Source organism: Hordeum vulgare, chromosome 3H (assembly GCF_904849725.1).
Source record: "Hordeum vulgare subsp. vulgare chromosome 3H, MorexV3_pseudomolecules_assembly, whole genome shotgun sequence".
Taxonomy (NCBI): Eukaryota; Viridiplantae; Streptophyta; class Magnoliopsida; order Poales; family Poaceae; genus Hordeum; species Hordeum vulgare.
This window is the reverse complement of record NC_058520.1, coordinates 281,729,158-281,744,482: the sequence shown is the minus strand read 5'-3', so window position 1 is coordinate 281,744,482 and position 15,325 is coordinate 281,729,158. Positions and strand designations below refer to the sequence as shown.

The following is a 15,325-nucleotide window of genomic DNA, read 5'->3' as shown; positions in this document are numbered from 1 at the left end:
CAGTAAAAACGAAAATGGTCTTGCCGACCTACTGCTGCTGCCTTCACTTTGTAGCTAAGTAATGCTACCGCTGATGCATGCATGCTTCGTAGACATGGGTGGAGCCCACAGTGAATCAAGGGGTGATGGTAGGTATAAGATTGGATGCCCTATTGACTAGCCCTGCCCCGACTTATAAAGGATGCCTGGGCATGGGGTTACAAGAATCCTAGCCGATCTAAGGAGGTGGAGGAATCCTCCTGGGACCCGGCTTCCTTGTCTTTTTTTGGGAAAACGCAAACATTTCATTGAAAAGGAGGAGTTCGAGTACAATCATCCTAGGACATGAATTACATTACGATCAGTGCACATCCCAGGTTTGTGGAATCACCAGGCGGAGGGCAGGTGCCCCGGCGGCCGCCCAAGAACGGGCCTCGTCCTTGATCCTATCTAGAAGCGTATACATGGATGGTGTTGCATCGTCAAAGACGCAGCTGTTTTTGTGCTTCCAAACGATCCCGGGCACGAGCAGCGCGGCTGATTTCAGGGCCTTGTGGAGGATCCGTGGCGTGTTCTCCTTGGCGTGCATCCACCAGTCCATGAGTGATGGCTCACGGCTCGGTATAGGTGTTGGGATGCGGAGCCAGGCCAGGGTCTCATGCCATGCCTCGCGGGCGAATGGGCATTCCAGCAGCAGGTGTCGTAAGGTTTCGGGCTCTTGATCGCATAGGAGGCAGCGAGGATGGTGCTGCAGTCCATGGCGGGCCAACCTCTCGGCAGTCCAGCAGCGATCCTGGCTGGCCAACCAATGGAAGAATTTGACCCGCGGTGGCACCCAACTTTTCCATATGAGCTTCCATGAGTAGCAAGTCGTAGATCCATGGAATGTGGCTAAGTAGCATGACTTCGCCGAGTAGATGCCGCTCGCTGTCCATTTCCATATCAACTGGTCTGGGCCAGCCAAGAACTCGATGTGTTGCATGATCTGCCAGAGCTGCAGGTACTGACTGATCTCGTGCAGGCCTAAAGTGTCATGGATGTCGCGTGCCCAGGAGTTATCGTTGTGTCCGTCCGCTACAGATCTGGCCGCGCGTCGGCGCTTGGGTATGCAGTCATACAGGTGAGGCATGAGCTCGCGGACGGAGCGGCCATTGATCCACGGGTCCTCCCAGAGCAAGGCGGTCGTGCCGTTCCCGATGACCATGTAGGAGGATGCCCAGAACAGCGCATGCTCCACATGCGAGAACTGGAGGTCAAGTCCTTGCCATGCACGCTCGGGATCAGTTCTTGAGAACCATAACCAGCAAAGCCGCAGTGCGAGTCCGGCGCGTCTTTGTCTTGCGCTCCAAGTACTCAGGGCCCTTCCTTCTAAAGGGCCCACGGCCTGGGATGATGTCCCAAGGCATGTATCAACCTTGAGGGGCCTTGGGCCGGCTTCCAGTGGCACGAGGCACCCCTGGGCCATGACACCGTCAATGCCCTCAGAAGTAACTAGATGACACCCCGCACGTTGCTGCGGAAATTTTTTAGCACGCACCGGTAGAAGTTAAATTCCATAAACTCATATAGTTTAAGCGTTCAATGGTAGTATGGTAGAGGCTAGGGTTCTACCAGGTCTCGGACGTAGGTTGTAGGGGTGGAAGTGCGGGCTGCGAGGTTGGGGACGCCGGCGCCGGCGGTTGGGCGTCGTCGCGGCATGAGAGAGAGAGAGAGGCGGCTAGGGTTTGGGGCTCTCGTCTCCTGAGGGAGACGACAACAGAATATACTGTTTATTGTCTGCTTAATATCGAAGGGGTACATGTGTTTATATAGGACGACAGCCTCCACTAAACCCTACATAACTTGGACTCTAACTTGGACTCTAATATAACTTGGACTCTAAGATAGGTAAGATAACTTGGGCTAAGCCCGTAATTAACCCTGCCCATTGGGCCTCCTCCGTTGGTACGTTGTACCGGTCATAACATCTCTCCCCGCCTTCTCAAACAGCTCGTCCTCGAGCTGAACATCTGGAAACTGCTGGCGGAAATCGTCGAGCTTCTCCCAAGTCGCTTCCTCCTCTGGCAGACCGGTCCACTGTACCAAGACATGCCAGACGCCGCGACGCTGCTGCGCCTGCAGCACCTTCGCCACCTGTGCGGAAGCTGGAAGGAGGCGGCCATCCGAAGTAGGAGGAAGGGCCGGCGTCGCTGCAGGAGGGTCCCCGCGGTAGGCCTTCAGTAAGCCGACATGGAAGACGTCGTGGAGGCGAGAACCAGCTCGCAGCTCCAAGCGGTATGCGAGTGTGCCGACACGCTCCAGCACACGAAAGGGACCGGCGTAGCGAGGTCCCAATTTGCGCTTGGAGCGCGGGTCCAGAGACTGCGTGGTCCTGTGGAGGAGGCGCAGCCACACCCAACGGCCCACCGCGAACTCCGCCTCGCGATGATGAGCATCGTAGTACTTCCGAGCTAGCTGCTGTGCTTGGAGAAGACGCTGGCGTGCCTCAGCCAGAATGTCGTCGCGGGTGCGGAGTAAGTCGCCCGCCGTCTCGGACCGAGCCGTCCCAGGCTCGTAAGGGAGCATCGCCGGAGGTGGGCGCCCGTAGACCACCTCGAAAGGCGTGGTGTGCAGGGCGGAGTGATAGGAGGTGTTGTAGCAATACTCCGCCCACGCCAACCAGTCCACCCAAGCTCGTGGACGATCACTAGTAACACAGCGCAGGTACATGGTGATCACCTTGTTGACCACCTCGGATTGGCCGTCTGTCTGAGGGTGGAACGCCGTGCTCATGCGGAGCTTCACGCCCGCCAGTCGAAAGAGATCCCGCCAGACATGTCCCGTGAACACGGGATCACGATCGCTGACGATGGAGAATGGAAAACCGTGGAGGCGGACGATGCCGTCGAAGAAGGCCCGCGCCACGGAGGCGGCTGTATATGGATGACCCAGGGCGATGAAGTGCACGTACTTGGAGAAGCGGTCAACCACCGTGAGGATGACGGACTTGCCGCCCACCTTGGGAAGGCCCTCGATGAAGTCCATGGAAATATCCGCCCACACCTGGGAGGGTACGTCCAGCGGCTGCAGTACATCCGCGGGTCGTAGTGTCTCCGTCTTGTTCCGCTGGCACGTCACGCACGACCGCACCCAGTCGCGGACCATCGCGCCATCACCGGGGATGTAAAAATCAGCACGGAGACGATGGAGAGTCTTCTGCACGCCCTCATGCCCTGCAGAGTGCGCCAAGGTCAGGACCTGGTGGCGCAGGTCGCCATGGTCGGGCACGAAGATGCGGCGGCCATGTAGGAGCAGCCCCTCGTCCAAGCGCCAGGGCGCGTCCAGCTCGCCGGCGTCAAGGCGCTGGCGCAGGCCCTGGGCGTCCACGGCCGTCGAAGTTGCCCGGCGAATGTCGTCGATGAAGGCGAAAGATGGCCCGGAGCGAATGCACGTGATAGTGCCAGCCATGGCGACGTCGTCCGCGACATCCTCAGTGTCGCGGCGGGATAAGTAGCAAGAGCACGCCACCGGCGGCTTAGGGTTTTACCCATACATATTTTACATGCCCAAATGGACTGGAAAGAGAGGCTTATATAAGCCAATACACATAAAGTAGCTAAAGTAACAAAGCAGCTGGTAGTGCTTGTCGGGAAGTAAACAACGACGCGGGATAGATGCGGAGCCGTCGGATGCTGGATCAACGGTCGTCGACTCCCTCTTCAGCGAATCGGTATCTGCCTCCCTAAGCCGTTGGATGGACGATCTACCCTCCAGGATACTTCCAGCACGCTGGAACAGGGGAGCCTCTCGTTCCTAACAATTCCCCCTGTTAAGCGGCAGCTTGCCCTCAAGCTGCAAAAGAAGGAAAAACCTTTTGTATAAAAGCTGAATCTTCCCAGGTGGCTTCTTCCACCGGCATATTCACCCATTTGATCAACCATCTCACCACAGGAACACTGATGTCCCCCGAACTCTGGGAATTAGTTTCCTCTTCAATATGGCCTCAGGTTCCATCTTGTTCAACCCATCTGGACCCACTAAAGGAAGGTTTTTGGAAGGCACTACTGATGGCCCAATGTGCTTCTTCAACTGACTCACATGAAATGTATGGTGTAACTTGCAATCCTCAGGCAGTAGTAACTTGTAAGCATGAAGACCAATTCTCTGAAGAACTCTGAAGGGCCCATAGAATCTGGAGTGCAACTTCAAGTGCCTGTGGAGACTGAGAGAGGTGTGTCTGTAAGGTTGCAGTTTCAAGTAAACCATATCTCCCACCAAAAATTCTCTTTCCTTTCTCTTCTTGTCAGCAAACCATTTCATCCTTGCCTGGGCCTTGATAAGGTTTTGCTTTATCACTTCCAAAGCTAACTCTCTGTTTTGGAGTAAATTGTCAGAATCCACAGAAATAGTATCAGGCAATGCAGACTCAGCTACCTGGGAGGAGGAAAACCATAAAGAGCCTGAAAAGGTGTCATCTGCTATGAAGTGTGGAAGCTAGTGTTGTACCACCACTCAGCTAAAACCAACCATCCATGCCACTTCTTTGGCTGCTGAAAGCACATACATCTCAGGTAATTCTCCAGGCATTGGTTCACCCTCTCAGTTTGCCCATCAGATTGGGAATGATAACTAGTACTGATGTGCAGCTTAATCTTCAAGGATTTAAACAGTTGCTGCCATAAGTTGCTAGTAAAGATTTTGTCTCTATCAGTGACAATTACTACTGACATACCATGCAACTTGAAAATTGTTTCAGAGAAAGCCCTTGCCACAGATTCCACTGTGATAGGATGTTTCATGGCAATGAAGTGAGCATACTTTGTAAATCTGTCCACAACTACCAAAATCAAATCCTTGTTCTCAGACAGAGGTAGACCTTCCACAAAATCAATACTAACATGAGCCCAAGCAAAGTCAGGGACAGGAAGTGGTTCCAACAGGCCTGGATAAGGGCAATGTTCAGCCTTATTTATTTGACAGACTGGGCAAGCCTTGACAAATGCAATAACATCCTGTTTCAATCCTGGCCAATGAAACACCAACTTTACCCTTTGATAAGTAGCTCTTTCCCCAGAATGACCACCTAACTCAGAGCTATGGAAAGTTTTCAGTAGGACTTGTCTTAGAGCAGTTGCATTCCCCACTACCACCTTGTTCTTGAACCTGAGGATACCATTCCTATAGGAGTAGGAAGTAGTGTTATCCTTGTTCACAGTGCACTGAGCAATCAACTCTTTAATCTTTCCATCTTGGCTATAACTTTTAACCACTTCTACTACCCAGGTGGGAGTAGTACTGCTAGCAATAAGCATGGAAGCTAAATGCTTCACGCTGGACAGTGCATCTGCTGCTTTGTTCTCCTTGCCCTTCTTGTATTGAATAGTGAAATTGTATCCCAGCAACTTGAGTAGCAACTTGTGCTGAATTCCCTCAGTGAGTTTCTGCTCTTGTATATATTTCAGGCTCTCTTGATCTGTTCTGATAATTAGAGCAGTGGCTAGGAAATAATGCTTCCATTTTTTTACAGCTTCAATGATTGGCATAGCTTCTTGATCATAGGTGGACAAGGCAGCAGCTCTAGGCCCAATTGTTTTACTGAAATAAGAAATGGGTCTTCCTTGCATCAATACAGCTCCCAAACCATATCCACAGGCATCAGCCTCTAATATAAATGGTTTGGAGAAATCGGGTAAGGCCAGGACTGGAGAGTGAGTGAGCCTGTCCTTTACTTCAGCAAATGCCTTGTCCTGATCCTTATCCCAATGGAAAGCATCTTTCTTTAAGCAATCAAACAGGGATCTGCATATCAAGCCATAACCCTGAATGAATCTTCTGTAATAGCCACTCAGACCCAAGAAACTCCTCAACTCAGTGATGTTGGTAGGAGCTGGCCAGTCCTGGATTGCCTTGATCTTAGATGGGTCAGTAGCCACTCCCTCTTGATTAATAATGTGGCCCAAATATTGAACTTCAGTTTGACCAAAAGAACATCTTTCCAATCTTGCATATAACTTGTTCTCTTGCAGTATATCAAACACTTGAGTCAAGTGTTGTTTATGTTCTTCCAGAGAGGTGCTGAAAATCAGGAGATCATCAAAGAATATCACTACAAATTTCAGCATGCCAAAGAGAAAATTCATTAGGGCTTGAAAGCTAGGAGGGCCATTGGTAAGACCAAAAGACATGACTAGGTACTCAAACAAGCCCATATGAGTAACAAAAGTTGTTTTGTAGATATCTTCTTCTGCCATTCTGTCATTTTGATCTGGTGGTAACCATTTCTAAGATCAATTTTGGAGAAAAACTTAGCTCCTTTTAGGTGGTCCAATAAATCTTCTATGACCGGAATTGGGTACTTGTTCTTGAGGGTAATAGAGTTCAGCTTCCTGTAATCAGTGCACAATCTCCAAGATCCATCTTTCTTTTTGACTAGCAAAACAGGAGAGGAAAAAGGGTTGGTACTGGGCCTAATCACTCCAGACTTTAACAACTCTTTGATGATCTTCTCCAATATTTCCTTCTGGTGATGGGGCATTCTCTAAGGTCTCTGATTCACTATTGTTGCTCCCTCCACTAATGGAATTCTGTGATCACATGGTCTGCTGGGAGGTAACTCAATTGGTTCCTGAAACAGCATTCATACTTTTGCAGCAGAGATTGTAATTCTGCAGGTAATTCCTTAGTTGTGCCCCCCATCTCAATAGCACATGCAGTAAACAAGACAAACCCACACACTGCCTGTTCCATCAGTTTATCAGTACAGTCTGTAGCTTCCTCAGGCTCTGCCTTTGGCATTGTTTCATCAGTAAATGTGACTAACTGGCCATTCAAAGCAGACACTTTCATTTCCACTTTAATGAAATCCATGTGTATTGGGTTGTACTTCTTTAACCACTCAACTCCCAATATTATGGCATAACCCTTCAATTGCAGAATTCTGAAACTGTCGGTAAAATGTTGACCTTGTATTTCATAGGGGCAATCATGTACCATGAACTCACTCCATAGGATCTCTCCACTGGCTACAGCCACTCTAACCTTAGGGGTGGACTTAGGTTTTACTTGTAATTTGGCTGCCATCTCTGGTGAAACAAAAGTGGAGGTACTGCCACTATCCACTAATGCTGTTGCAGAAGTGTTGCCCACCTGGACTGTCAGAATAGAAGTATTTTTGATTGCTCCTATTCCCATAGTTGCCGCATGCATAGACACTTGAAGAATTGCATCAGTTGGAAGTTGGTCCAGGTTCTCCAAGTCTGGATCAGCAAAATCAGTAACATAGATGGTCTCAGGTACTTCCTCTTCTTGTGCTTGCAGAGCTTGAATTTGTGCTCTTTGACTCATCTTACACACTTGTCTGTGCCCTGGGACCCAAGGTTCCCTACACTTGTAGCAAACCTGGTTCTGTTTTGCTTGTTGTATCACTACATTTCTGTTCTGAACTGCAGGAATCCCTTCTATCTTTGGTTGTTCAAAAGTCACTTGCCTCTTTAGTTGTGGAACATAAGCTTTAGTCTGCACCACATGCACTGGTGGTTGGGCTTTTTCCATTCTTCTAGCATACCATATGGCAGTTTGCATACCCTTAGGCTTGAAACATTCCACATGGCTCTTGATGTAAGTGTTAAGGCCAGACACAAAGCTAGTCACATAGTAGTTATCAGGAATACCAGGGTTTTCTCTTCTCATGATATTCATTAACTGCTCAAACTGTTCCACATAAGCTGCCAAGGTAGAAGTTTGATGAATTGCATGGAAGGAACTTACTACATCACAGGCTGAGTCAATAGCAAATCTTTCAGATAAATAAGAACAAAATTTATGCCAAGGCACATTGCTAGGTGCATATCCAGTTCCTCTCCACCATTGAACAATAGGCCCTTTTAAATAAGATATTGCTAGCTCAGTTCTATGCTCAATTGGTGTTCTGGCAGCAGCAAAATACTGGTCCAAATTCTGAATCCAGGCCTCAGGATCCTGTCCTTCAAATTCAGAAATGTTCAGTTTTGCAAGTTTCACTGTGAGAAGAGGCCTTCTATTGTCTAAAGGAGAATACTGCCTTTGCTTTTGCCCATCTGGCCATTCTTCCATTGTGCCCATATCAACTGGAGGTAACTGCAGTTGTTGTTGTTGCCCTGTTGCTTGATTACCCTCGTGCTTGTTGTTGCTGAAGTTAGGATGCATGTATGGTACCTTGTTAGTACCATCCAAATTCAGCTCTTTTCCTGTGTAATCTCAACACTGCAGACCCTACTACCACTAGTGCTTCTTTTTCCTGTCCATGCACTGATGGTGGTGTGTAGTTGTTCAATTGCTTCGGCCTACCAGCAGGTACAACATGTGAGTGCACCTCATTAATTTTCACCTGGGCACTACCTTGCTCAGAGCGCTCAATCTATCCCTCTTCAGAGTCAGGATCCAGCAACAACTTTCTGAAGTTCTCTTGGATCTTGTCAAAATTGCTCTGCATTGTTACGGAATTTTTATTCACCATGGCGCGGAATTCCTGAAATTCCTTCCGATCTTCATCCCTGTTGCTTTGCAGTGTTTTAATATCCAACTCCAACGATGCCAGTTGCAGATCGGCTGTCACTATCAAGGTTGCTTGCCCTATCATGGTGATGGCCTAAAACAGGGCTGGGTGGTGGGATTTGACTCGAGTACCTTGGATCTTCGATCTACCGCCGCCAACGCCCGCCTCCAGGATGCACAATCTCAGCACAGTAGATGGGGTTTTACAACAGGGAAGTTTCCCTGTCAACCAGAGCTGCTCTAAAATTGCACCCGAACAACGCCACTCCGGCCGCCGCCCGCGTACACCGCCGCCCGATCTAGATCTCGCAGAGAGGAATATCACTGCTCGCTCCTCCTCTACGCGCCACCTCCAGCCGAGGATCGACTGGCCTCTGATACCAATTGTCAGGATCTAACTGACTGACTGAAGAAGAAAAGCTATTTTGAACTAATTTGAGAGACCGAAATCAGCTAAGAGGCAAATTGTATTGCTCTCAAATTGGGGAAAGTAGCAAGAGCACGCCACCGGCGGCTTAGGGTTTTACCCATACATATTTTACATGCCCAAATGGACTGGAAAGAGAGGCTTATATAAGCCAATACACATAAAGTAGCTAAAGTAATAAAGCAGCTGGTAGTGCTTCTCGGAAAGTAAACAGCGATGCGGGATCGATGCGGAGCCGTCGAATGCTGGATCAACGGTTGTCGACTCCCTCTTCAGCGAATCGGTATCTGCCTCCCTCAGCCGTTGGATGGACGATCTACCCTCCAGGATACTTCTGGCACGCTGGAACAGGGGAGCCTCTCGTTCCTGACAGGCTGTCGGTCTCAAGGTTCCTCCCCGTGTTCGGTCCTAAGCCTCGGTTGTCCCTGCTCGACCACTTCACCCCGGACGCCGCTGGCATCTTCGACAACCGCACCGTTCCGCTTGTGTCGTAGCGCACAATCAGAGTGGAATATGAAGGAGGTTCGGTGGAGAAGAGGAGGGGCTATGCTGGAGGATTAGTGTGTTCCGTGGTTGAGATTAGAAACACTCGGAAAGAAATCTTAAGAGGAAGGAAAGAAATAATGGTATCCTTGTGATGCTCTTCAGTTACCAAATAATTAGAAGAAAGAAAAAAGAAACTGAAGAGGGAGGGGAAGAGATCAAGTGAGAGGAAGGGGAAGAGTTAGAGGTGTGTCACCCACTCACGTTGTTGAAAGTCTCAAACTAAACGGATCAGGAACCATTCCAGTAAACCGAATGATTTAAGAAGTTGCTGACATGGCCCATTCAGTGAATGCATGACGTGGGCAAAGTATGGCTGATGTGTCTCACTGCTGATGTGGACATGATGCATGTTAAGAGAAATGAGATAGTGGGGATGCACTATTTAGGTATTATAGATTCACACTCATGGGTCTTGGACTTTGACTCAGGACAAGCCGCACTGACATAAGATACTTGACTACTTTGGTAAACATGCAATGACATTGATTTGCAAACAAATCTTACAACTTAATGTCATTTATCAAAATAAATCAATTTCTAGTCCATGGCTTGTTATGTTCCCTTTTCTTCTATTTCCTTTTCATGAAAAGGTCACTGCACATAAGTACCAGTTGCATAACTTGATAAGCTTTTACTGTCTCCATCCTCTCTACTTGTTTCCGAGTTCACACACAAAGACAGTCTACATTCTCCAATACACAACTTTGTCCACTAGTTTTTCTAATTATATATTAGCAAAATTATAAACATATAATTATGTAAATGTAATTTCTAACAAATATGATGATGGCATTCAAGGTGAGAAGACTTATTAGTGACCAAAGTTTGAAACGTGCACCCGACATTCAAAGTCGTAATTATTTGAAAAATGAGGGAGCAAGGTTTAACATAAATTAAATGAATCAACAGGAATTAAGTTATTGGGTTCGTATACCTCATCAATAGTGCAATTCCCTGATGTTTGCATATGCATACCATTATTTGAAGGTTGCTGACCAGTCTTACATGATACAAGCCCCTCCTCTTTCCCTTCTGAGCAAAAAAGACTAGCCCCATCAATTTTCTTGTAAGGGGGCCATGGGTCCCTATTAAAAAGTTGCCGTGCTGCTCTTTTCTCTTCAACGAAGTGCAACACTTGCTTTGACATTTCCGTTGGAATTTTCGGGCAGCTGCTGTCAGTAAGATGAGCCTTCAATGTAGTTACCCCACCACTTCGACATAAATCACACCACTTGCACTGCCACCGTTTTTTATTTCCATCAAGATCCACCGCATGCTCCCATCCAATATCCCTTACCCCTCGTAGCAACAAGGGAGGCTGCAAAACAATGTAAAACATGGATCAGTACAAGTTTATTGGTAGTGCTCAGCAGATGCACAAAAAAAATTATGAGATGTAAATCACAAATAATCAGGACAAGGATTTTGTGCTCATGGCTGGGTTTGTACTTATTTTGGTTTGTGCATTTCAAATGAGCTTGGGAATATCATAGATGTAAAGAGATGCTATGGTATGTGCACAAGCAAAACAATGTACAAACATATGAGTATGACAGTATGGTTCTAAAAGGATGAAAGAGGAAGAATGTTCTTGCCGATCATATTCCACAAATTTGTCTGTTTTGACAGTGCATGGGTGATTTTTTATTTCAAACCACTCTCAGCAGTGAGCACTAGTCTTCAAAGATACGAAATCCACAAATTTCACAATCTCACAGTGATATTTTGGCATTTTTGTTTTTACGGATGGCTTTATTGTGTCTTATTAAGTTTAATTGCCTTTGGTTAATTCTAGATTTTCTGAGGTACCACTGCGGGTTTGAGTTGAAATCGGTTAGGTGTTGTAACATACCCATTCCAAGTCCACAGGTGCATGAACCTAAAGTAAGCAACCAAGCGAATCAAATATCCAATAATGTGATTCTTTATAACTCCAGATGAAACAATTGTTCATCATGAACAGAATCATTCTATTACCCCTTTATGCTAAATTAGCTAAACAAACAGTAGATGTCGCTCTGAACAGAAAATAAATTAAGGGGAAAGTACACTTGTCCCTTTGTATACCCTAAAAATGGTAGGCTCCTGATGATCCGCATTCGTCAGGTTAGTGCCTTCTTCAAGAATGTAAGTGTCTATTCGAGTTGGCACCTCTAAATCAACAGATACAGGATCCTTCTCAGTCTTGGTATCATCAGCAAAGCTCCTGGTCACACTGTTGACACCATTCTGAGCAGCTCGCTGCTTTCGTCTCTTTCTTTTCTTCTGCAAATGTTCCCTAATATTTTCAGAAACTTCTGCTGGAACCTTTGGGCACATTTTGACATCCAAATCACCAGCAAGATGCCGTTTGAGTCTAGACACACCACCACCATACCTAGTCAGGTGACAATACATACACTTCCAGTGTTGTCTGTTTTCATCAATCATTATCCCGTGCTTCCATCCAATATCCCTACTTTTCCAGAAAGTGTCAGTAACCTGCAAAAAAATAAGATCAACTCTGCATTATATATGCAAATATAAGTAGCTCATTCAAGTCATAATAAATGAAGGCCCTGAAATAGAGTTTAATAGGTCAGCAAGAATGTCACTTACTGAAGAAAAAGATATAAACAAAATTAAAAGCTGGCAAAGTAAAAGGGTTTTAATCTATGCGACACCAACACGGATATGTGACAAATTGGATATGGGGGGTACTTACATTTTTATAAATTCTAGCATGTGGTGGTGGCTTGACGCTGGTGATTTGTATTTAATTTAATATTAACTCTCCCGATACTTGGTGGACATGTATCTAGCATGTATCCATGTAACATAGGGTTCCGACAAGATATGCCATGCATGTCCTGTTATTTCATTTTCACAGGTTTTAATACTAACTGGAGAAAGGAAAAGTTCCTCTATGTTACTCTGTTTGACCAACAAAACAGATTGGCAAAGATACTACTCAATGTTTTTTTTCCGAGAAATAACCACTCAAGCTTTTGACACGGCAAAATCAAATGTGGCACTCTTTTACCATTAGCAAAGTATTTCAAGATTGCAAAAGGCAAAAGCTGAATGTTGCCCCCAGCAAATTGCTTGGCGAGCATAAGATAATCTGTAACCAGAAATTTGCAGCCATGGAGAACAAAAGCATACAATAGACCACTGAAAAACAAGCTCTTATACTTACTCATCAATTCTTCACCCATTTGATTACCGAAGTCAGGTGGTAATCCTGGAAAATTCAAAAGGCTTTGGCGATATGCACCCTATTACTGATGCCCTCCCGCAGTCATGCAACTACCAAGTTGATGTCACTAATTCGTTCTAACAAGCCAAAATAAAATATTTGGCTAGCGTAAACCCCTATGTGTGCCACATTGCAACTGAAGTCTCTTTCTAACTCAGCACCATGTAATACACAGATTTCAGTTGAAGATTACACCTGCTGCTCCCGCACATCCACGGGATTGGGCTCTGGCTCAGGCTCAGGCTCTGGCTCTGGCTCTGGCTCTGGCTGACGGCGTCTCTTGTATGTGCGCAGAGCCTCCAGGGACGACCAATCCCTCAAATGCACCTTGTCATTCCCTTTGTCCTTGTTGGCATCCATCTTCCACCGCCAGGGTTTCGGTCAAGAAACCAAATATTCCTGCATCCATGTCAACGAACATCCTCAGAACAGAAAAAAGAAGCTGCACTTGCAATTAATTCCCAATCCAACATACCGAACAGAAATATTCGAGCTCTTCCACACCCCCAAAAGAAGCAAACACCAGGAAAGTTCAAATTTTGGGGAAAATAACGCGGTCAAGGCCGCGGAAAAACATGGCTGAAAGCCCCGGGGGGGGGGGGGGGGGGGGGGGGGGGCGGATTCAGGAGGATTCGGAGGCAGAGGGGGGTGCGAAAAAGAAACTGCTGCTGCTACAAGCGAGGCGAAAAGAAGAGACGAGGAAGGCTGTGCCTGTATTGTAATGTTGGGTACAGACAGCCTCAGGAAGGAAGAGAAGAGACTGACAGAAATCCGGCACCACTTGTTGGTGGGAGTGTTTACTGCTGCGGCGGCCTCCCCCTTCCCTTTCCTCACACCATCTACAATGGCAGCCCTATAATAAAACATAAAAAAATGTTTGAAATATAATTTACAACATCAAAAATTTGTTTTTCAGCCATCAAAAAAATATATCTTCAATAGTAACCCTATAATAAAGCACCACTACTCTAACAACAGCTGCATGATATTTTTCTTCTACACATTTTTGCATCCAAAAGTGATACTCGGCAAGGATCTTGAAACCAACGCGGAGAAGGAGAACGAGGCTCCGAAAATGAAGAATCTCAGTCGACACCCTCATGCGCGCACGAGAACCGGCCAAGGATGCGCGGCCACGGAGGCTCGACTCCTATCTCTCTCCCTCTATTGCAGATGGTTCTGGCAGTCCAAAACCACGTCCTAAGACCGTGGTTTCGACCCCAGCTCCTCCCTGCACCCCCATGCGCCACGGTGAGTCACCGGCACACCCGAATCGGCTCACCGTCGCGGGCCTATTTATAGCCCTCCCCCTCGCTCCTGCACCCCTCAGATAGCTTCACCACGACCACTAGCACCTCCTTAGCCACCCCAGCAAGCCAGCACAGCCCCGGTGCTCGAGATCGACCGAGGCCCCTCCGCCTCGGAGCTCCGGTCGATCTCCGGCAACACGACAGCTCCTGTGTCCCATGACCCACCAAACTGATCCCCTCAACCCCAGGAAGCTTTCCCCCAACTTCCCCGAGCATTTCCGTGCCCCTAGCTGCCTCCTCGACCACCTCCCGAAACTCCTCCGCCGCGGCCTCCTCGTTGCCGGCGAACCCTTGCCTCTCCGTCGTTGTTCCGACCACCAGCAGGTAGGCGGCGTCATGCTGAGCCCATTTCTGTCCTCGTTGGGGCTTGAGGACGTCGGCAGCATCGCCGGCGTGCTCCTCCTCCTCTCTCGCCAGAGGTAGGAGACGACCCCGACAGTTGTGCCCTACCCGTCGGTGGCCCAGCCTCCTCCCCCGCGCTGCCCGCAGCCGCTGACCGCAGGGCCCCGCACGTCAGGTTCAAACCTGACTGCCCGCGCGCCTCAGCAGGCTGTCGGCTGGCCTTGGGCCGGCCCAGTTCCAGGCCGAGCCAGGCCAGGGACTTAGCCCATTTTTCTTTTAGTTTTGAAATCTGATTTCTAAGATTTTTATAAAAACATTTAGTTATTCTTCAAAAAATATGTAGTATTTAATAAGACCATGAGATGAATTTTCAAACAACTATTCTGTTTTGTAATAATAAAAAGGACTAAATTGGAATAGTTTTGCTTCTGTTTGGTTGATTTAAAAAGATGTTCCTTCATTGGAAACACGGGCAAATATTTTTCAAAATAACAACTTAGATTTATCAGCAACAAAGAACATTTTTAAAAATAACTTTGTGATCTGTTTTTGAGTGAGCTATTTCTTATTTATTCTTTTGACGACGATAGAAAATCCGTGTGACGAGGGAATCGGAGCGGAAGACCTCAAAGACCCCGGATACCTAGCTGACCAAGGCAAGCAGCCTTTGACCATGAGTGAGCATATGTTATAATTGCATGTTAAAATAGCAAGTATTTTCGTGCATATGATCATAAGTGCCGGTAAATCATTTGATGTGATGTTACAGATGGCTCCTCCGGAGCACATGCATTAAGCTTGATCCTACCCCTTTCGAGGATCATGCTAAAATCATGTTGACAAGTAATATTGGAATAGTATTAGCATGAGCATGTTGATGACATAAATCAAGTTTATGAAAACCCCATCGGGTGCCACTAATGCCCGAGGGTGATGATGAGTTAGGTGGCCACTTTTGGTGAAGTGGTGCAC

The 15,325-nt window shown here is 47.3% G+C and overlaps 1 protein-coding gene across 6 annotated transcripts in view; it reads right to left on the bottom strand.

Moving 5' to 3' along the window:
* LOC123443657 overlaps positions 1-13,314 on the bottom strand; it is a 46,181-nt gene extending 32,867 nt beyond the window's left edge. For 2 of the 6 annotated variants that reach the window (XM_045120133.1, XM_045120135.1), the window contains exons 1-4: positions 13,177-13,313; positions 12,897-13,100; positions 11,531-11,944; positions 10,398-10,781 (exon numbers count right to left, since the gene is read on the bottom strand). In XM_045120133.1, coding sequence (XP_044976068.1) covers positions 10,398-10,781; positions 11,531-11,944; positions 12,897-13,061 — 963 coding nt within the window. In that variant the 5' untranslated portion in view covers positions 13,062-13,100; positions 13,177-13,313. Of the gene's footprint in view, positions 1-10,397; positions 10,782-11,530; positions 11,945-12,896; positions 13,101-13,176 lie in introns of all 6 variants that reach the window. The other 4 variants (XM_045120134.1, XM_045120136.1, XM_045120138.1 and 1 more) reach the window with 4 other exon arrangements.
* Positions 13,315-15,325: the final 2,011 nt, after the last annotated feature.